General features: G+C 43.5%; 1 protein-coding gene across 5 annotated transcripts in view; it reads right to left on the bottom strand.

Annotated features, from left to right (window-relative positions):
- brsk2b (BR serine/threonine kinase 2b) overlaps window positions 1-9,508 on the bottom strand; it is a 178,879-nt gene extending 169,371 nt beyond the window's left edge. For all 5 annotated transcript variants that reach the window (XM_036980439.2, XM_036980441.2, XM_036980443.2 and 2 more), the window contains exon 1: window positions 8,986-9,508. In XM_036980439.2, coding sequence (XP_036836334.2) covers window positions 8,986-9,076 — 91 coding nt within the window. In that variant the 5' untranslated portion in view covers window positions 9,077-9,508. The remainder of the gene's footprint in view (window positions 1-8,985) is intronic.
- Between the last annotated feature and the right edge of the window lie 14,007 nt (window positions 9,509-23,515).

Below are 23,515 nucleotides of genomic sequence, written 5' to 3'. Positions count from 1 at the left end.
GCAAAATACACAGAACCGTTCAAAAGTCAAATCAAATAAAACAATTTGGTCACATGCACCGAATACAACAGGGGGTAGACCTTACAGTAAAATGCTTACTTACAAGCCCCTAACCGACAGTACAATTCCAAAAAAAGGATAAGAATGAGAGATAAAAGTAACAAGTAATTAAAGAGGAGCTGTAAAAAATAACAATATATACAAGGGGGTGCCGGTACAGAGTCAATGTGCGGGGTCACCGGTCAGTTGAGGGAGTATGTACATGTAGGTAGATTTAATTAAAGTGATTATGCAGATGACAACAGAGAGTGGCAGTGGTGTGGGGAGGGGGGGAGGCAATGTGAATAGTCTGGGTAGCCATTTGACTAGATGTTCAGGAGTCTTATGGCTTGAAGCTGTTTAGAAACCTCTTGGACCTAGACTTGGTGGTCCGGTACCACTTGCCGTGTGGTAGCAGAGAGAACAGTCTATGACTAGGGTGGCTGGAGTCTTTGACAATTTTCAGGGCCTTCCTCTGACACCGCCTGGTATAGAGGTCCCTGATGGCAGGAAGCTTGGCCCCAGTGATGTACTGGGCTGTTCGCACTACCCTCTGTAGTGCCTTGCGTTCGGAGAATGAGCAGTTGCCATACCAGGCAGTGATGCAACCATGCCCTCGATGGTGCAGCTGTAGAACCTTTTGAGGATCTGAGGACCCATGCCAAATCTTTTCAGACTCCTGAGGGGGAATAGGTTTTGTCGTTCCCGCTTCACGACTGTCATGGGGTGCTTGGACCATGTTAGTTTGTTGGTGATGTGGACACCAAGGAACTTGAAGCTCTCAAACTGCTCCACGCTTAGCCTCATCAATAAGAATTGGTGCATGCTCGGTCCTCCTTTCCTGTAGCTCACAATCATCTCCTTTGTCTTGATCATGTTGAGGTAGAGGTTGTTGTCCTGGCCAGGTCTCTGACCTCCTCCCTATAGGCTGTCTCGTCGTTGTCGGTGATCACTGTTGTGTCATCAGAAGATTTAATGATGGTGTTGGAGTCGTGCCTGGCTGTGCAGTCATGAGTGAACAGGGAGTACAGGAGGGGGCTGAGCACGCACCCCTGAGGGGGCCCTGTGTTGAGGATCAGCGTGGTGGATGTGTTGTTACCTACCCTTACCACCTGGGGGGCGGCCTGTCAGGAAGTCCAGGGTCCAGTTGCAGAAGGAGGTGTTTAGTCCCAGGGTCCTTAGCTTATTGATGAGCTTTGAGGGCACTATGGTGTTGAAAGCTGAGCTATAGTCAATGAATAGCATTCTCACATAGGTGTTCATTCTGTCCAGGTGGGACAGGGCAGTGTGGAGTGCAATAGACGGCATCATCTGTGGATCTGTTGGGGTGCAAATTGGAGTGGGTCTAGGCTTCCTGGGATAATGGTGTTGACGTGAGCCAAATACAAATCAACAGAAATCTCATAAATCACATTTCTCAAACATACAATTATTAGGCACCATTTTGAAGATAAAATTCTCGTTAATCCAGCCACATTGTCTGATTTCAAAAATGCTTTACAGCGAAAGCTCTACAAACGATTATGTTAGGTCACCACCAACTCACAGAAAAACCCAGCCATTTTTCCAGCCAAAGAGAGTAGTCACAAAAAGAACAAATAGAGATAAAATTAATCACTAACCTTTGATGATCTTCATCAGATGACACTCATAGGACTTCATGTTACACAATACATGTATGTTTTGTTTGATAAAAACCTAATTTTCCATTGGCGCGTTACGTTCAGTAGTTCTAAAACATGCGGTGATTGTGCAGAGAGCCACATGAATTCACAGAAATACTCATTATAAATGTTTATGAAAATTCAAGTGTTATGCATGGAACTTTAGATACACTTCTCCTTAATGCAACCGCTGTGTCAGATTTCAAAAACACTTTACGGAAAAAGCATAATCTGAGAACAGCGCTCAGAGCCCAATCCAGCCAGAGAAATATCCGCCATGTTGGGTAGTCAACATTAGTCATAAATAGCATTATAAATATTCACTTACCTTTGATGATCTTCATCAGAATTCACTCCCAGGAATCGCAGTTCCACAATAAATGCTTGTTTTGTTCGATAATGTCCATCATTTATGTCCATTTATGTCCAAATAACTTATTTTGTTAGGGTGTTTGTAAACAAATCCAAAAGCACGTTATGGTCCAGTCAGATGAAAAGTACAAAAAGTTATATTAAAGGTCGAAGAAACTTGTCAAACTAAGTATAGACTCAATCTTTAGGATGTTTTTATCATAAATGTTCAATAATGTCCCAACCGGAGAATTCAATTGTCTGTAGAAAAGCAATGGAACGAGAGATACCTCTCATAAGAAAGCTCATGACTGAGAACGAGGCTGCCAGCAGACCCCTTAGTCAAACAGCTCTCATCCAGCCTCCCTTCACAGGAGCAGCCTGAAACAAAGTTTCTTAAAGATGGTTGACATCTAGTGGAAGCCTTAGGAAGTACAAAATAACCCATATCCCACTGTGTATTCAATAGGGGTGAGTTCAAAAACTACAAACCTCAGATTTCCCACTTCCTGTTTGGATTTTTTCTCAGGTTTTTGCCTGCCATTGAGTTCTGTTATATTCACAGACATCATTCAAAAAGTCTTAGAAACTTCAGAGTGTTTTCTATCCAATACTAATAATAATATGCATATATTAGCATCTGGGACTGAGTAGGAGGCAGTTCACTCTGAGCATGTTATTCATCCAAAAGTGAAAATGCTGCCCCCTATCCCAAAGAAATTAATCAGAAGAACACTTTTCAGCTGTGCTAACATAATTGCGAAATGGTTTTCTAATAAATTGTCCTTTTAAAATGATAAACTTGGTTTAGCTAACACAACGTGCCTTTGGAACAAAGGAGTGATAGTTGCTGAAAATGGGCCTCTGTACGCCTATGTAGATATTCCATAAATATCTGCTGTTTCCAGCTACAATGGTCATTTACAACATTAACAATGTGTACATTGTGTTTCTGATCAATGTTATGTTATTTTAATAGGACAAAAACATTTGCTTTTCTTTCCAAAACAAGGACATTTGTAGGTGACCCTAAACTTTTGAACGGTAGTGTATATTTTACCTAAACCCTCTCTGAATGCTTGAAAAAAAAGTGACCTTCCTCTATATCCAAAATAATAATTGAAAGTGGATAGCAGAAAACATCCTCACCGTTTACCCTCACTACTTGAACAGACCAGAGCCTTAGATATGCCATTTTATAAACTGTTCTTCGTCCTATAAGCAATACATGGCAACGCAGGGATTTTGATTGTGCACTGGGTGGCAGGCTAGAAGGTTTGGGTTCACAGACCACGGTGGACAAGAGTACGGGTGGAAAGATCTCCTTTACTGTAAAATCATTGCATGAATCTATCATCATTTTTGCAGGTCAGAATGTTTGGGGGGTCTTTTATAATAACTTCATGCGATTCTACATAATATTACATATTAGCAGAATCTTTTTTAATACCACACAAATTACCGAAATCGCAGGCTAAGAATGGACAGAGAGATAGGCTGTGTGTTCATCTTATCATATTTCTCCAATGCCAAATCAGTATGTCTTGTTTGCAATGAATCTGAGATATCATTAGGAATCGGAGCATGGCACTTTCAAAAGGTAGACCTACTTTTCCACCCCAGACAGTAGGCCCCAGACAGTAGGCCCCAGACAGTAGGCCTACTGATGCAGAAAAATGTAAGCTTTAAATACTGGCTACCCTTCTTCCATGGTTTAACCCAACGAGAGGAGGTCACAAGTCTTTCCTTAAAAGCTGTCTGGGTTTAAACATCTTCTATTGTACAGGAAGTGAAAGATGGTGACAGAATTACAACATTTTTTGTCTCCTCGGCTGTAGAAAGTTGTAGCTCAGCCTCTGAATGTCAAAGAAATGAAACAATGTGTTCACCATATGCATCAGGGTCATGTCTGTCCAGGGTATTTTACAGCTTGTTTCTAGCATAAAGCATTGTGGAACAAAGCACTGTTATAGATCACCTTATATAACCAAATTTGTTTTATTTTCTTCAAAATCTTAAGCTAACAATGGGTAGGCCTGTGCTTTTCATCATTTACTTTAATAAAATGTATGCCTAGAGATGAAACGGTACAAAAATGTCATATCACGATTATTTATAGTGACCAAAATTATCATGGTTATCAGTATTGTTGCGGTGTTGTTAAAATGTGCTGGAAATGTTTTCAAAAAGTACTGATACACACACTGAAATAATTTCACCACGTTTTATATTGAAATCCAACAGACAACAAATAAAATTAGCAGCACTATGCACTTTTTGTGTGCATAAACATTAAAATAATAACATTAACATTAAAGATGGCACCATGTGGCCATAAGAGGTAAACATTCCCCTTGTGCAGGTTTTAATGAACACAACCTTAAATAAGCAAATCAAATAAACAAACAACAAATACCATTAGCAGCACTCACTTTGTAGTGAGGCACGGCAACCCTCATCAGCCTCAGAAAGCCAGGCCTCTCAACAATTTGAAATGGCATCATGTCCTTTGCAATGTAATATGAAAGGGCTGCAGTGAGGTCTTGAGCATTTCTTTTTTGATGTGGGTGCATAAGCAGCCTGCCTTTTTAAATGCTTGATCGAGTGTCCGTGTCACAACTGAAGTTGAGGAGCGACCGGTAGCATCACTGGGTTTGCCTGCTGCACGCCCACTCTGTAAACAAGGGAATAGCATTACTAAAGTATTATTATTATTATTATTGGTGTTGTTAAATTATTATTATTATTATTCACTTACACACACACACACACACACACACACACACACACACACAAGTACGCACGCACGCACCCACCCACACACACACACACACACACACACACACACACACACACACACACACACACACAGTCTTCTGTGTTGCATTTTAGTATATGCAATGACCCCATTGCACAATTTACATAAATACAAATGAGTCTTAAGAAGATAGTAATAGTAATAGTAATTGCAATGAGCCCAACAATTGACATAAATACAGGAGTGTTGTATATAGGAGTCTATAGTGTTTCTCCTGTTGGAACACTTTTACAACAAAGTCGACGTCTGCCGGATTTTAAATGAACAAAATATGTTGGTTGGGTGACTAAACTACAGAACGTGTTATCGTGTGCAATGGGCGAATAGAGTCTGCAGACACACGAAGCATACAGCGGCGCAACCACGTGTAGTGTTTTTACAAGAGTAGGTAACACTGAAAGCTTCAGTTTACGTTATTGACGAGCTATTAGCAAGTTAGACAGACAAACCATGACATTTTCCCCCAGTCCGAAGTTTCCACATCAATCATTGGGCTAAAAGTTAACTTACCTTGCATTCGCTGTGAAGTGGTGGTCACGAAGATGACTCAAGAAATTTGAAGTGGTGCCCCCTTTCGCAGCAATTGTTTTGCATGTTCTGCAGACAGGGTGACCATCTTCGATTAAGTTTCCCTCAGCACTCTTGTAAAACCCAAAATACGACCACACTTCAGATTTGGTCCTCTTAGAAGGCTGAAAAATCTCCCGAGCGCTGTCACTGCCTTCCACCATGTTTTCACACAAAACAAAACCCTTGTTGCATGATGCGCCTGCGTCAGACTTTTACTAACTGTGGTTGATGCTGGACAGCATTTACCGGGAGTTTTTCAAACTGTGGTAATCAAACACGGTTTTAATGATGATTCAAATTTGAAACAGTAATACTAATTGCTGGTAATTTTACCGTGGTTTATCGTGAAACCGGTAACAGTTTCATCCCTAGGTAGGCCTATGGCGTACCCTCTCATACCCCCTCAATTCAAGTCCTGGTATTAACTTAACAGCCCTTCACTGACACTGATGGATGGATTTACCGACAAATCTATTTACAGTACCATTCAAAATTTGGACACACCTACTCATTCAAGGGTTTTTATTTATTTTGTACTATTTTCTACATTGTAGAATTATACTGACATCAAAACTATGAAATAAAACATGTGGAATCATGCAGTAACCAAAAAAGTGCAGATTTTAGATTCTTCAAAGTAGCCACCCTTTGCCTTGATGACAGCTTTGGACACTCCTGGCATTCTCTCAACCAGCTTCACCTGGACTGCTTTTCCAACAGTCTTGAAGGAGTTCCCACATATGCTGAGCACTGCTTTTCCTTCACTCTGCAGTCCAACTCATCCCAAACCATCTCATTTGGGTTGAGGTCGGGTGATTGTGGAGGCCAGGTCATCTGATGCAACACAGCCTGGAGGGATTTTTGGTCATTGTCCTGTTGAAAAACAAATGATAGTTCCACTAAGTGCAAACCAGATGGGATGGCGTATCACTGCAGAACGCTGTGGTAGCAATGCTGGTTAAGTGTGCCTTGAATTCTAAATAAATCATAGACCATGTCACCAGCAAAGCACCCCCACACCATCACACCTCCTCCATGCTTCACGATGGGAACCAAACTTGCGGAGATCATCCGTTCACCTACTCCGCGTCTCACAAAGACACAGCGGTTGGAACCTAAAATCTCACATTTGGACTCATCAGACCAAAGGAGAGATTTCCATCAGTCTAATGTCCATTACTTGTGTTTCTTGGCCCAAGCAAGTCTCTTCTTCTTATTGGTGTCCATTAGTAGTGATTTATTTGCAGCAATTTGAACATGAAGGCCTGATTCCCGCAGTCTTCTCTGAACAGTTGATGTTGAGATGTGTCTGTTACTTGAACGCTTGCTGGTAACTCTAATGAACTTAACCTCTGCAGCAGAGGAGTGGTGGTGATCCTCATGAGAGCCAGTTTCATCATATCGCTTGATGGTTTTTGCGACTGCACTTGAAGAAACATTCAAAGTTATTGAAATTTTCCAGATTGACTGACCTTCATGTCTTAAAGTAATGATGGACTGTCGTTTCTCTTTGCTTGTTTGAGCTGTTCTTGCCATAATATGGACTTGGTCTTTTACCAAATAGGGCTATCTTCTGTATATCATCCATACCTTGTCACAGCACAACTGATTTGCTCAAATGCATTAAGAAGGAAAGAAATTCCACAAATTAACTTTTAACAAGGCACACGTGTTAATTAAAATGCATTCCAGTTCACTAATGCATGAAGCTGGTTGAGAGAATGCCAAGAGTGTGCAAAGCTGTAATCAATTCAGTAATCTGGCATACTTTGAAGAATCTTAAATATAAAATATATTTTGATTTGTTTAACACTTTTTTGGTTACTACATGATTCCATATCTGTTATTTCCTAGTTTTCTGTATTCACTATTATTTTACAATGTAGAAAATAGTCAAAATAAAGAAAAACCCTTGAATGAGTAGGTGTGTCCAAACTTTTGACTGGTACTGTATATTGCAGCCTACAGTGTGATTTCTTGAATAGGAAGAAAGAGCCTCAAACACAAAACTCTCTTGTTGTTAGTAGTCTAATTAAAATTAAGATGGTTTAAATGTCTTATGCCTACTCGAATTTGCCTACTTTCAGCACCCTGAGCTGTCCATTTCCAATAGATTTTGCCTTGACTGCTGCTTCAGGTTTCAGCACCACAATGTAAGTGACTCGAATCTGGCTTATTGTGAGTTCAATAACTCTAATAAATGCGACATGGTCAAACATATTGTTTTTATTCAAATCAATTAATGTAGTAGCAAGCTATCATAGTTCACCTCCTGTCCTCTTGCTCATCTTCCACCTCTCCTTCTCAAATTAAACAGTACATAGGCTATAAAGTAGTCCGCACGCAAGATAATGAATTTTTTGGGCTAGACCTAATCCCAAATTATTTTCGAAAATAATTATTTGACCCTCCTCCTGTACTGCCACTGTAGGCTTAAACAGCGCAGCCTTGGTTAGACAGCACAAACCAATTGTTTTGATCGGCAAGAGCTCAAGGTTGGAATATCCATTGCAGTGTGTAATGCAGCCTTGTTTTATTTACACCATCCCAGCAGCCATTTTAGAATTATAACTTTGCTTTGTGCTTCTCTGAGCATGCACTTTGTAGCCTATAGCCTATAGGCTATGGATCTTTTGATCAGTCAAAAAAGTAGCCTATAGCCTATGACAGTGGTACCCGCATGACAGTGGTACCCACATCATTGCCTAGTCGTTTTGGGGATGCTGTGCCTCCCACATAGTCTATTTATTGTGTTCAAAACTGCTTTAGCCGGATACAAATAGGGGATCAGGAAATTACTAGACTATGTCAATCTTTCGTTAATAAAAAAACAAAATTCACCACATGCGTGTAGTTTGGGATTAAAAATCGAAATTGCAGCAGCAATTGCACGGATAGGTGTTAGTGCTTGTCATTGCGGGGACTGACAGAGAAGCAGGCTTGTGTAGTGCAGTAGTTTGCCCTGTCTTATTTGGCAAAGATCAGCGCAGACTTCCCCAAAGAAGCATTGTAACCTGACAAATGTGTGCCTGTTGGAAGACAGCGACACGCTACAAGGTAACAGACCCACAACATGCAACATTGGGATACCATCTACCCGTTGTCTGGCAATGAGGATTAAAGGGACATTATTATAATATTTCAATAATCACACGTAAGCCGTGTGAACTACATGTAGCCCTACCGTAGCCAGCTGACTAGGCTATAGGGCGGACCAGTGTATTCCCTTTTATTAGAAAGTAGAATTTTAGGATAATCCACAACAGACATTCAAATGCACAGTCCCACTGACTGAAAGCTCTCAACCCCGATTGATGCAATGAGTCAAAAGCAATCAGTGGGAACTAGAAGCAACCAGCCCGCACGTCTGTGATGCAACCTAAAACAAATCCATCCAACCCACAATGACCTACAGAGTAGCCTATATGTTCTAGCCCATGTCAGCATAACACATAAAAGACAACCAGCGCTTTCACTGACAGCCAGCAACCGGGAACGATAGGCTACACATCATCCCCGGCTAGACAAGAGACAAGGACTAACCTGTCTGTCCTTTGCCGAGGGTCTTTTCCAAACGATAAGGTCCCACATAGTTCATATAGTGTGCGCTGTTGTCTTTGCCAGAAGATGACATTTTGTGGGAATTTAGTAAAACGTCTCGCAGAATAATAAATACAATTCAAAATTCTCCTTTCAAATCAACGGGAACCGTAGGTTATTCCAAAGCGCAGTCTGCTGCTGCTCTCCCTTCGGCCTCCTCCTCCTCTCTCTCGCCTCACGCAGATGGTCGGTGGGATTCTCTCTTCTCGGAGTCCCTTTCTAGCCTATGTTGTTAGTTCACTCTCCTCCGTCTCTCCCTCCACTTTTCACTGATGAAATGTAGCGTCTTTAAATCTGGATAACATGGTGTTCTTTTCTTCCGTGTTCGTTCTGTGGAGAGGAAGCAAGGCGCAGTGAGCACAGTTTTGGCACAACCCGTTGACGGGGAAATCTAACCGGATAGCATTTTAGTGCTGACTGACGCCAACGTCGGAGCTGTAGGACGACGCATGCGCACAGCGCGCACAACGCAGGGGCTGGTGTTTATTGAGGGAGTTTTATTACTCTGGCCAGGCTTTATCGGGGCGAAAGCGGGGAGCGAGGAGCGCTCTCCTCAACTCAAACAATAATCTGAGTTTGCGCTGCTCGCTGCATGTTATCGACAAGGGAGCATTGTGCATCGTCCAGACACATACAACAACATTTCCCCAAAACATTTCCCAAAAATAAATGTTTTCAATCTATTTTTCACTGGGACGGTAGATAAAGCGTTTTTGGGAAAACACAGAATCCTCACTTTTGTTTTGAGACGATTTCGCGGTCGGCCAGAGCGTGGCACCTGGCTCACGCCGGGAGGCAGCCCGCTTATAAAACGAATGCAATCACATTCAACCGGTTTAAACTCCTTCAACCGGTGTAACCCAGGCCAGATAAAGGAATCCCTTAATTTAATTCAGGTCGAAGTGACAGAATAGCATTATGGTGAATCGGCGCAGGTGCCTCCTAGTATTTTCCAAGCATGTTTGTAGATATTCACAAAATTGATTAACATTGACAAGCCAACTATATAATATAATAGTGACCAGCAAAGACAATTGGTGACGAACCTTATCCTAATCTTGTTTTGCCTTTAACCCAATAAAACAAGTGGCTTTCTGATTCGGTGTATTAACTACACTCTGTAGCTACTGTAGCCTACCTCTGGCTCCCTGTCAGTTGCTCCTCCTCAGAGACTACTTCAGAGCTGCTTCAGTACTTTGATGTCAGTCTGAACATCTGTACAGGTTGTGTCCCTATGTCCCACCCTCTCCCCCTCCTCCTCCCCACCAACAGTAACATCTTGCCTAGGTCAACCTTCTCATACCTTCACTGGCACTTCCTCTCTTCCCTCTCTCATCTCTCTCTACCTCTGCATCAGGACCTTCTCCATTCTTTCTTATGTCGCTGGTGAGTTGAAATGTTTGGTGAAAAACGTTTTTTGAGAGATCCTCTGGAAATAATGATGCCACCAATAAAATATAAAAATGAATAAATGAATAAAATAAAATTAAAATAAAAAGATATATGTAATACATATTTTCACTACCTGTTTGTGTGTGTGTGTGTGTGTGTGTGTGTGTGTGTGTGTGTGTGTGTGTGTGTGTGTGTGTGTGTGTGTGTGTGTGTGTGCGTGTGTGTCTGTGTGAGTGGGCTCTCGCGTGTATATGCATGCACATGTTTGTGGAGGAGGCCATGATGCATTTGTGTGTATCACACTGTGTCACTTGGCTTGATTAAACCAGTGGTTGGTCCCTAATTCATGATGTTGACTACCATCTATCTCCTCACGCATGCACACACACACACACACACACACACACACACACACACACACACACACACACACACACACACACACACACACACACACACACACACACACACACACACATCTATCTCATCAGTCCTGAACAACAAAAGTACTGACCCAACCAGCTCTGTGACAGATGGGGCTTCCCCCTCTCTTCTCCTCTCTTCCGCCTCCGTCCCCCCTTCTCCCAGTCCTCCCCCACCTCGGCTGCTAACAAAGGAAGGGCTCTCAGATGCACCCTGGGACAGTGTTGGTCCCTCACAAGAGAGCTTTCACTCAAAACCACTTCCTGTTAATTATTTGTGACCCCTCCCCCGACCCGTACCTATGAGAGGGATCCATCATGTGCTTTCTCTTAAATTGATGTTACGGCGCAGTGTCTTCACTGAGGACATTATCCCCCCGTGTTATGATCCCTTATGGATGGATACACGATTTGACAAAACACCAGTCCATGCCAACAGGATGGATAGAGGATATTCAGCCACACTTGGAGGACAATGGAAATTGAAGGCAAAAACCCACCCTTTTCCGACATTACATTCAGTGCCCATATTAGAACATACAGCCATCATCAGGGAGCATCAATCATAATGCACCTTGAATGGGCTGCAAGCTTGAGGTAGCTGGCGACATCATACTTCCACTGTGTTAGACAACACCGAGCAACACTATAGCCATGGGGGTTATTTTTAGTATGAATCCCTTAATCCTAACTGGAAGGGTGATTCCACGCCAAAGGGAGCAGAAAATATTTTCAGTATTGTTCTGGCAATTCTCCCATACTGGGAGGAAGAATGTTTAACATGCTATTTACATTTTTTGAAACTCTTTATGAAATTGGCAATTTTAGGGCCTTTTTTAGACCTGTACATGCCTCTTGTAACACCCTATGATCTGTGAACCACGCATGACACGGACAACATTTTGGTGTCATTACTCTCCTTTAGTTTTTTTTCTCAAATATAGAGTATGTCTAGATTCTGAAAGATACATTTTCACATTCATTAGTTCAACAGTAAACATATTAATATTAATATCTCAAACAACCTTCATTTATTTTGCCTTTTTGTAGAAATATTGTTCGGAACAATATAATCTTCAAACATGTACATTTTCAGAGTGGGCTCTGGTACTATTAATGATATGACCCATTTTATACATAGAAATGTACATTATATGACATTAACCGATCACAACCCTCCTTTAGGATTGCACATTCGGCAAGTCACGAGCAAAGGGAGATTCCGATTCACAATGTTGGTGGTGCTTATAAAATGTATCATACCTTCAGAACTAGCGGAGAGCCCACTCTGTAAATGTTATGTATTTATAGAGTATATTGTTACAAACAATATGTCTTAAAATGAACCAAATCAAAAAGAGTCGTTTTGAGCTTTTCATCTTTTTTTTAAATGTTGAAATAATGAATTTGAAGATGTTTATTTCAGTGTCAATACATACTCAATATTTTATTTGGAGCACACTATGTGGAGTATAATGCAACCAAGATGTTGTTTGTATCATGAACGGTTCACAGATCATAGGGTCTTACAGGAAGCATGTACATGTCTAAAAAGGGCTTAAAAATGTCCACTTTCATCATCTTATTCTTAAAAATGGTTTGTGAAATAGATGTAAAAAGCATTTAAAACATCACTCATGGTGATTTAAGTTCCTATGTGAGAATTGCCAGAACAATCTGAGATACCAAAAATATTTTCTGCTCCCACAGGTGTGGAATCGCCCTTTAAGGCTCTGCCACTAGACATCTCCAAGGGGATGTTTGTATCCATACTCAATGTGGGGTCCAGGTGTCTAATCTGTTAAGACGCTGGAGTTGTCACACCCTGATCTGTTTCACCTGTCATTGTGCTTGTCTCCACCCTACTCCAGGTGTCGCCAATCTTCCCCAATATCCCCAGTGTATTTATATATGTGTTCTCTGTTTTTTCATCAAGCCTACCAGCATTTTTCCTATGCTCCTGTCTTTCTTTAGTTCCTGTCTAGTTTTCCCGAGTTTGCCATTCTGCCTGCCATGACCCTGAGACTGCCTGCCGTTCCATGCATTGTCACACCACCCTGGATTACTGACCCCTGCCTGCCCTGAGCCTGCCGTTCTGTGCCTTTCGGGCTCTACGCTGGATTACTGACCTGTGCCTGCCATTGACCTGTCGTTTGCCTGCCCCCCTGTTTTTGTAATTAACTTTTGTTACTTCAAAACTGTCTGCATCTGGGTCTTCTTCTGAGCCCTGACAGTACGAACTGGCCATGACGGACCCAGCAGACTTGTACCAGCTCTGCAACCCCATCTCCTCCCAAGGAGCCACCCTTGGAAGGCACGAGGAGTTCCTTCATGGTCTTACGGAGGGGTACCAGACCTTGGCCGAACGCCATGACCACACGTTGAACACATTGCTGGAGCAATTCATTGGTTTGTCTGTCAGGCAGCCTACCACAACGGTAACCTTTCAGCCTTTTAGTAACCCGGCTGTTAGCAGCACAGCCATCCCAGTTTCCAGAGAACCCCGCTTACCTCCCCCGGAATGCTTCCCTGGAGAGTCGGGAACCTGTCAGGTGTTTCTCACGCAGTGTTCTCTATTCATCGAGCTGCAGCCCTCCTCCTTCCCCTTGGACCGCTCAAAGACAGCTTACCTCATCACGTTGATTTCCAGGAGGGAACAACGGCCATAGCCCAGGATTCAGTCTGGATGAGTTTGTGGCGTAGGAGAAAGTTTTTGAGTCTACGTTGTCCGGGAGAGAGGTTGCCCGGAAGTTACTCCAGCTTCGACAAGACTATACAGTGGTTTTAGGCACGTAGGTAGCGGAGAGTGCCTGGAACCCGGAATCGCTGTTCGACACGTTCCTGCACGGAATATAGAGTGCCGGAAGTGAAGGACAAGTTAGCAGCCCGGGAACTACCAAAAAATCTTGAAGCGCTCATTACCTTCACCATTTGGATCGATAGGCGGCTACAGGAATGTAGGAAGGAGAGAAGGTCCAATTCCACTTTGCCTCTGAGGCATACCGGAAGTCCCCGATGTATCCGTGGCCAAGAGGACCCGAGGCTACCCGAGTTCCTCCGAAGTCTGCCGAGCCGATGCAACTAGGCAGAGCTATGGTGTCCCCAGCCGAACGTCTACACAGGCTTCACACAAAGAGATGCTGTATTGCGGGACTACTGGTCATTTCGTGTCCTCCTGTCCACTGAAAGACCAGGCTCACTGGTAGGGGCGAGTACTCTGGTGGGCCATACGGAGAACTTTCCCTTACTCGCACCACTTTCCATGCCATCCTGCTGTGTGGGAACCAGTTGAAATATCTCCGGATACTCATCGACTCTGGGGCCGATGAGAGTTTTATGGACGCTACCCTGACATCCGATCTGTGCATCCCCACTCAGCCCCTCTCCATTCCCATGGACGTTATAGCTCTGGACAGGCGCTCTATAGGCAGGGTCACTCACAATACCACTCCCATCACCCTACAAGTATCAGGGAACCACAGCGAGGCAATCCAATTCATGCTAATTAAGTCACCTCCGGTTGCCGTGGTATCGGGATTGGCTCCAGCGACACTATCCCCTCAAAGACTGGACAACTGGTGCCATCATGGGCTGGTGCCATCATGGGACGCCCATTGCCTGAAGTCAGCAAAGCCTGCCCCGTGACGTCTTCCTGTGGGCTCGAAGGTTTCTCCGAACCTCTCCGCCATTTCAGCAGAGTACCAGGACCTCCGGGAGTTTTTCAGTAATGCCCGGGCCACTTGACCTCTTCCGCACCAACCCTATGACTGCAGGATGAATCTTCTCCCAGGCACCACACTGCCCCGGGATGACTGTACAATCTGTCGGGTCCAGAGACCAAGGCTATGGAGACCTACATCGAGGAATCCCTAAATGCAGGGTGTATCCGTCCTTCTGCCTCCCCCGCCTCCCATGCATCGACTACTGGGGCCTCAATAACATCAGAGTGCAGAACTGCTACCCACTACCACTCATCGCCTCGGCCTTCGACTTCTCCAGGGGGCCACCGTTTTCTCCAAGTTGGACCTGCATGGTCTACCACCTGGTGCGGATATGGAAAGGAGAGAGTGGAAGATTGCCTTCAACAAGGCCAGCGGTCACTAGGAATATCTGATCATGCCATTTGACATTACCAACGCCCCAGCTGTGCTCCAGGCCCTGGTTAGTGACGTTCTCTGTGACATGTTGAACTGGTTCATCTTTGTCTACCTCGACGACATCCTTGTTTTCTCCAACTCAGTCCTCCAGCGCCTCCTGGAGAACCAGCCTTTTGTGAAAGCAGAAAAATGTTAATTCCATCACTCCACCATCCCCTTCCTTGGTTACGTCATCACTGCAGGGACTGTACAGAGATGGATCCCGGGAAGGTGAGAGCGATGGTGGATTGGCCCCAGCCTACGTTCAGAGTGCAACTACAACATTTCCTGGGATTTGACAACTTTTATTGTCGCTTTATCCGGGGTTACAGCACCCTGGCTTCCCCTGTCTGCACTAACTTCTCCCAAGGTTCCGTTCACGTGGTCCCCAGCTGCTGACTGGGCATTCCGGGACCTCAAGCACTGCTTCACCAGAGCTCCCAAATTGGTTCATCCTGACCTGTCCCGTCAGTTCGTGGTGGAGGCTAACGCTTCTGATGTCGGAGTGGGGGCTGTCCTGTCCCAGCGTTCAGCCCTGGACCTCAAGTTACATCCCTGTGCCTTCTTCTCCCATCACCTCGATGCCACAGAGAGGAATCACAATGTGGGGATTCGTGAGCTTCTCGCGGTGAAGATGGCGTTGTAGGAGTGAAGACACTGGTTGGAGGGAGCGGAACAGCAGTTTATTGTGTGGATAGATCACAAGAACCTGGAATATCTCTGCACCGCCAAGCAAATCAATTCCAGGCAAGCTAGCTGGGCCCTGCTGACGGGATGTTTGTTCCTGATGTTGTCCACCCCTCGCCGCTTGCACAATCTGTGTGCCAGTTCGGTTTGTTTCGTCAAGCCTACCAGCGTTTTCCCCGTCCTCCTGTCTTTCTCTAGTTACTATTTTCTAGTTTTGACCATTCTGCCTGCTCTGACCCTGAGCTTGCCTGCCGTTCTGTATCTTTCGGACTCTGCTCTGGATTACTGACCTGTGCCTGCCCTTGACCTGTTGTTTGCCTGCCCCCCTGTTTTTGTAATAAACTTTTGTTACTTCGAAACTGTCTGCCTTTGGGTGTTCTCCCGAGCCTTGACAGGAGTTACATTTGTAGACAACCCCTCTGAAATACACTGCACCAATAACACATGCACATGCATTGCAAGTACACTCTTAACAAAAAAGGGTTATTTGTTTTTTCCCTATAGGAGAACCCTTTTTGGTTCCATGTAGAACCCTTGGGTGGTGAAAACGGTTCTCAGAGCATTTCGTATTATTCTGTACAGAAATTCGAGACACTCCTTTTCATATGATATGTTACAACTCGTATGGTAAGTATTTATTTGTGAATGTCCATCACCCATTTCATATGATATGTTATGAATTACAATTCCTACTATATGTGACGAATTTGCAAAACGTACAATATGTTACGAATTAGCAAATCATATGTTACGTAGTTGCAAAACATATGATATGTTATGAATTCTAGCTAGGTGGCTAACATTAGCTTGGCTAGGGGTTAGGATTAAGTTTAGGAGTTAGGTTATGGTTAGGGTTGTGGGAAGGGTTAGCTAAAATGGTTAAGGTTAGTGTTAGGGGAAGGGCTAACTAACATACTAAGTAGTTGTAAAGTAGCTAAAAAGTAGTAAGTACTTTAGTTGAAAAGTTGGTAATTAGCCAAAGTTGTCCTTGACGAGATTCAAACTCGTAACCTTTGGGTTGCTAGACTTCCGGCGTTATACGCCTATCCATCCAACCAGACCAACCACCCTACTTTTGTTTTTGCCTTAAGTAACCATATGTCTTATGTAACCATTCCAAATGTAACATATCATGCTAATTTGAGTGTCCCGGACTTACTTTGCCGTGTTACTAGTCTATGGCTGTACTGATAGAACATTTTAGTGGTGAAAGGGTTCCATGTGGTACTAAAACATTTTATTTTCAGAAGATTCCTTTAGGGGACAATTGAAGAACCCTTTATGGTTCTAGGTAGCACCTTCTTTTCTAAGAGTGTACATGTAGTATCTAATCTCTAGCTAATTTATTGTGGCTACTGAGTTACACAGTCCTGTTGGCTGTATGTAAATGTAGTCTACACAGAACCCAGACTTGCTCCTTTGAAGGCTTGTGCCCTGAGGTTTTTGTCAAACAGATTGTGACATATTATTTTGTACAAAGTGCTATAAAGTCCAAATAAAGGTGATGTATTGATTTGAGTAAAAACATTGTTTTATCAGAGCATGGTCGAACCAGTGAGAGATCACAGGCGATGAGGAATGTTGTTAGCTGAGACTATTTGCTGCAGACAGCAAAGGGCATGCTTGTTTTTTTCTCTAGCTCTCTCCCTCTCCCTCTCCCTCTACCTCTCTCCCTCTCCCCCTCTACCCCTCTACCTCTCTCCCTCTCTCTCTCTCTCTACCTCTCTCTCTCTACCTCTCCCCTCCCTCCAACATCTCTCCACCCATTCATTTCTCCTTCCCTCTCCCACCACCCGTTCTCTCGTCTCCCTCGCTTTCTCCCTACATCTTTCTTCCTCTGCTCCCCTCCACCCCTCCATCTCTCTACATCCCTCCATCTCTTGACCTCCCCCATCCAGCCCTTCGTCTCTCTTCCCCCATCCCTTCGTCTTTCCACATCCCTCCGTCCCATTACCTCTCCCCTCCATTTCTGCCTCTCCATCCCTTCATCTCTGACCCTCAACCCCTTCCTCCCACTCTCTCCCTCCCTCCTTCACTCTCTCTCCCTTAATATCTCTCCCTCAATCAAGTTCTCGTTCCCCTCCCCTCCATCTCTTCCTCCGCTCCATCTCTTTCCTCCCACCCCACGTCACCCACACTTAATGATTAGTGTATGAACAAGCCATTAGCACCAGAGACAATTAAGTGGCTGTTCCAGCCATCACGTCAGAGACAAACACACACAGGCCACAGCACTCGCAGACATCTTTTAGGACGGGACTTGCCCACCCCTGTTCTGTGGGGACAGCCGAGGAACCCAGTTAGGTTCTAGATAGCACCTTTTTTTCCTAAGAGTGTATACAAGCAACAACCTTAGACATTTTTTACTGAGCAAGAGCTAATGAATTATCAACTACCGTCAAAAATAGAATCATGTTTTAGAAACCACTGTGACTGCCTATGACAGAATGAGGTCTGATAAATTGCAGATTGTACACAACACTTTGAGTTTGGGTGATAGTTCTATGTTTACTCTAGAAAGTTCTGTGGCCATTCCCTCTGTAAATAAAAATGCGTGCAAAAATCTTGTGACTGATACAGAACAGAGACATAAACACATGCATGACAGTTTAGAGAAGCAGTATGCACATACAGTAATAGATACAGCAAAAACACAAGTTCCAGTCTCTGACATTTAGAGGCATCTAGTGCTAGTGGAGGCTTAGCCTGCAGTCTATTTCTGCATTAGTCAGCTCTATTGTGGCTGTCTGGCCAACATAAGCTCCAGTGACATATTTCAAGACTAATGGAGAAAATATCTCCCCACAATGTTACACAACAAATAATAAAACACAGTACAACCCAGTACACTACAACAACACAGCACATTACAAAGCAACACAACACAACACAGGACTACACAACACACCAAAGCACAACACAGCGCTGCCCTACACTGCTCCACACAAGAAAGCACATCAAAGCATAGAAAAAGCACAGCACAACACAGCACAGCAAAACGTAACACAACTCGACACGACACAGATAAAGACAGGGGTTAAGTGAAACCAGGCTCCCCAATGAGAGCATTTCCCCACTAAAACACCTGCTAACATTGCAGTTATTAGGACAAGGACAGAGCATGGTATCAGCAATAACCTCTCTGATAGGAATACCACACTACCACCTGTTTGGCTGATCTATTTATTCTTATCAGAACCCATATTCATAAAGCATCTCCGTGCTGATCCAGGATCAGGTCCCTCCTGTTTATGTAATCTCATTCATTATGATCTAAAAAGCAAAACTGTTCCTACATCAGCACTCCTACTCGGTGATGCTTTATGATTATGAATATGGGCCAGGGTCAGTTTGCACTGTTCGGTAAAACACGGACATACCGCGTCTTTACTCACTTTAACCAACATAGTCCACTCACAGTCGTCACCGTTTTCCTGGAAGTTCTGGGAAACATCAAAACATTTCAAACGAATACACACAAATAATCCAACCACATGATACAATATTATTGTCACAATGTTGTTATGCATCCCATGTGTCCATCCCTAAGAGGGACCTGTTAGGTACTCAAAACTCTAAACACAAAACACAAACCATCAAATTAATCTAATTTAGCAACAACTGAGATCAATCTAATGTGACATATTCAAACCACTACTATCAGAACATATTTCAGTGTAAAGACTAAGATGTTGTTATAATGTATATTGTTTGTGTGTACTCAAACAAGAAAGGAACACAAATGCAAAACAATTTTGTTTCACATTTCAACATGACTCAATAAATGTCAAACAGCATACTGTAAGCACACATTCAGTAAAAATGCATAAATACAGTAAATATATTTGTCTTTGTCTTGTCTTTGCCTTGTCTTGTAAATATATTTTTATATATTTTTCTTCGCATTTTCCTAAACCTCGTCTTCAAAATACTCTCCTGCAACCCGCCTCACCCAATGTGGTGTGGGTCGGTTTTTTTCTAAAGTATTTCTATTTACCTCTGAACTGGAATACCTCAACTGAAGCTAGCTAGCTAACTAGCTACCAGCTATCAGTCAGCTAACCTTTAGCTTGGAAAGCTCTCGCCAGCTCGTACAACGCGTTTCAAACCAGAGCAAACCGGACCTATTTTTCTCTCCACATCCCCGGATTCCTACCGCAAACTTTGAACCCTTTCATCTGGATCATGGCAGCTAGCTAACCGCAACCCGGGTTGACTACTCCTGTGGTTTTTGTCCCGAAGCAACTGTAGAGCCTATAGCCCTGCTCAATATGCCTTAACCAACCATGTTGTTCCACCTGCCGCATAGGCGATGGCATCACCTGGTTTAAACGTGTCTAGAGACTATATCTTTCTCTTCATTACTCAATGCCTAGGTTTACCTCCAATGTACTCTCTTCCTACCATACCTTTGTCTGTACATTATGCCTTGAATCTATGCTATCGTGCCCAGAAACCTGCTCCCTTTACTCTGTGTTCCGAACGTGCTAGACGGCCAGTTCTTATAGCCTTTAGGCGTACCCTTATCCTACTTCTCCTCTGTTCCTCTGGTGATGTAGAGGTTAATCCAGGACCTGCAGTGCCTAGCTCGCCTCCTACTCACCAGGTGCTCTCATTTGTTGACTTCTGTAACCGTAAAAGCCTTGGTTTCATGCATGTTAACATTAGAAGCCTACCCCCTAAGTTTGCTTTATTCACCACTTTAGCACATTCTGCCAACCCGGTTGCGACAGAGCCTGAGGCTGGGGGAGACACTCTAGACCCAAACTGGTACAGACCTATATCTATCCTATCCTGCCTTTCTAAGGTCTTCGAAAGCCAAGTTAACAAACACATTACCGACCATTTCGAATCTCACTGTACCTTCTCTGCTATGCAATCTGGTTTCAGAGCTGGTCATGTGTGCACCTCAGCCACGCTCAAGGTCCTAAAAGATATCATAACCGCCATTGATAAGAGACATTACTGTACAGCCGTATTCATCGACCTGGCTAAGGCTTTCGACTCTGTCAATCACAACATTCCTATTGGCTGACTCAACAGCCTTGGTTTCTCAAATGATTGCCTCGCATGGTTCACCAACTACTTCTCCGATAGAGTTCAGTATGTCAAATCGGAGGGCCTGTTATCCGGACCTCTGGCAGTCTCTATGGGGGTGCCACAGGGTTCAATTCTCGGGCCTACTCTCTTCTCTGTATACATCAATGATGTTGCTCTCGCTGCTGGTGATTCTTTGATTCACCTCTACGCCGACTACACCATTCTGCATTCCTCTGGCCCTTCATCGGACACTATGTTAACTAACCTCCAGATGAGCTTCAATGCCATACAACTCTCCTTCCGTGGCCTCCAACTGCTCTTAAATGAAAGTAAAGCTATATGCACGCTCTTCAACCGATTGCTGCCCGCACCTGCCCGACAATCCAGCATCACTACTCTGGACGGTTCTGACTTATAATATGTGGAAAACTACAAATACCTAGGTGTCTGGTTAGACTGTCAACTCTCCTTCCAGACTCACATTAAACATCTCCAATCCAAAATTAAATCTAGAATCGGCTTTCTATTTCGTAACAAAGCATCCTTCACTCATGCTGCCAAACATACCCTCGTAAAACTGACCATCCTATCAATCCTCGATTTCGGCGATGTCATTTACAAAATAGCCTCCAAAACTCTACTCAACAAATTGGATGCAGTCTATCACAGTGCCATCCGTTTTGTTACCAAAGCCCCATATACTACCCACCACTGTGACCTGTATGATCTTGTTGGCTGGCCCTCGCTTCATACTCGTCGCCTAACCCACTGGCTCCGGGTCATCTACAAGTCTCTGCTAGGTAAAGCCCTACCTTATCTCAGCTCACTGGTCACCATATCAGCACTAACCCGTAGCAAGCGCTCCAGCAAGTATATCTCACTGGTCACCCCCAAAGCCAATTCTTCCTTTGGCCGCCTCTTCTTCCAGTTCTCTGCTGCCAATGACTGGAACAAACTGCAAAAATCTCTGATGCTGGAGACTCTTACCTCCCTCACTAGCTTTAAGCACCAGCTGTCAGAGCAGCTCACAGATCACTGCACCTGTACATAGCTCATCTGTAAATAGCCCATCCAATCTACGTCATCCCCATACTGTATTTATTTATTTATCTTGCTCCTTTGCACCCCAGTATCTCAACTTGGACATTCATCTGTAACGGCCGTTGATGGAAGAAATAGGAGGCAGGATGCAGCCTGTCTTTTTTCTTACATTTTGCATGTGTTTTTGTCTTTTTGTGTTTTATAAAAATGAGCAACTTAAATGTTTTATTTTTGTACAGAAAAACTTTTATCTTACTGAATGTTTTTCCTGGTTTTCTCCTGTTGGGTATGGAACGTGTTACATACAAAGCACAAGTGTTCAAAAATACTGCATTTTGGAAATTCCACATATTTTTGTTACTGTATTGGATTTGTGTGTGTCACGGATCCCTCCGGAACTTTCATCACGCACACCTGTCCCCTATTCCCACTGATTAGTATTTGTATATACAGTACGTATGTGCCCTTTGGTTACCATGGTCTGGTTGATTATTGTTACTATGTCCGTTGGTTCATGTGAGTACCTGTGCCGTGTGTTTTGGGCTTTCGAGCCCTTGTGGATTGCGCAGATAACGGGTCTTGTCCCGTGTGTTAATCATTGTGCGCGTGTGTATTTATTCGAGGTACTCCTCGCTCTTTTGTTTGGGTTTCAACCCTGTGTTTGGTCTCTGTCCCCATGCCTTTACACGACAAGCTGTAATTTGGGCTGAATAAAAAAAACGATTATGCATTCTTGCACCTGTCTCCCGAATCTCTTCATGCCAATGTGACAGTGTGTGTTCATTTGAGTAGGTATACATTACTGTAACAATCTTTTACAACCGGCTACAGTGTAACACTGAACACGCAAAAGGCATAAACCTAATTGGATATTCATAGTAGTGTTTTGCGTTGAGCACATCAGTGTGTTGGTTGGTAGACAAATCTATTCATATGACGTGTGTGTCATTTTGAAATAACAGTTTTGAATGCAGTGTTTGCTTTTGATATTTGTAGAGTTTTACATTTTGTATTTGTGGTTTTGTGTTTAGAGTTTTGGGGAAAATGGCCCAAAGATTCAGCAAATGTGTGTAAACAATTGTGGAAAACTGTAGAAGCGTTCTACCACCATGTGGTGGTCGTCACTCAGTTCTACAAAAACCAAATAGCATACAGTACTTTACAGTAATACAGTATACAAGATAAACATGTTACAAAATAGTATAGTTCCCAATTTCAGATACAGTAATACATAAACTTTATTTCCCCTTACAGTATGTATTGGAATCTACAGTCTTTACTGTGCTTTATGTTGTACTACTTTCAGGTAGTAGATAGGTCCCATGTCTGCAGTACATACCTATTCTCATTTTGGAACGTCCGGATAATGGACGCTAAGATGAAGCGGATCAGATTGGGCTGCACTTTCTGCCCAGCCTCTCTCAAGGTCAAACCGTGGTGGACCACATGGTCCACCACAGTCACCCAAATTTCATCAGCGATTACTCTCCTTGTTCTTGGTCTTCATCCGTCTCCACCTCTACCTCTTTCTGCTAAGTTTGCTTTCATTGTTCTCCAAACACAGGAGTACTCACCTGTGGTCTTTTTATCCATACCAGAAGGCTGATCTCAAGGTGAACATTTACGCAATTAGTGTTTGCACATGTGAAGAGTGAAAGTGATCAATTGGTAATTGAGCTTTGCTTCTTGAACAGTGTTGCTATTCCTTTGCACACAAGAGATTTTAGTTGTGAAGGTTGTGCCAAAGGTAGAGAA

Source organism: Oncorhynchus mykiss, chromosome 6 (assembly GCF_057628025.1).
Source record: "Oncorhynchus mykiss isolate SJ-2025 chromosome 6, ASM5762802v1, whole genome shotgun sequence".
Lineage (NCBI taxonomy): Eukaryota > Metazoa > Chordata > Actinopteri > Salmoniformes > Salmonidae > Oncorhynchus > Oncorhynchus mykiss.
This window is presented reverse-complemented; position numbering and strand designations above follow the sequence as displayed.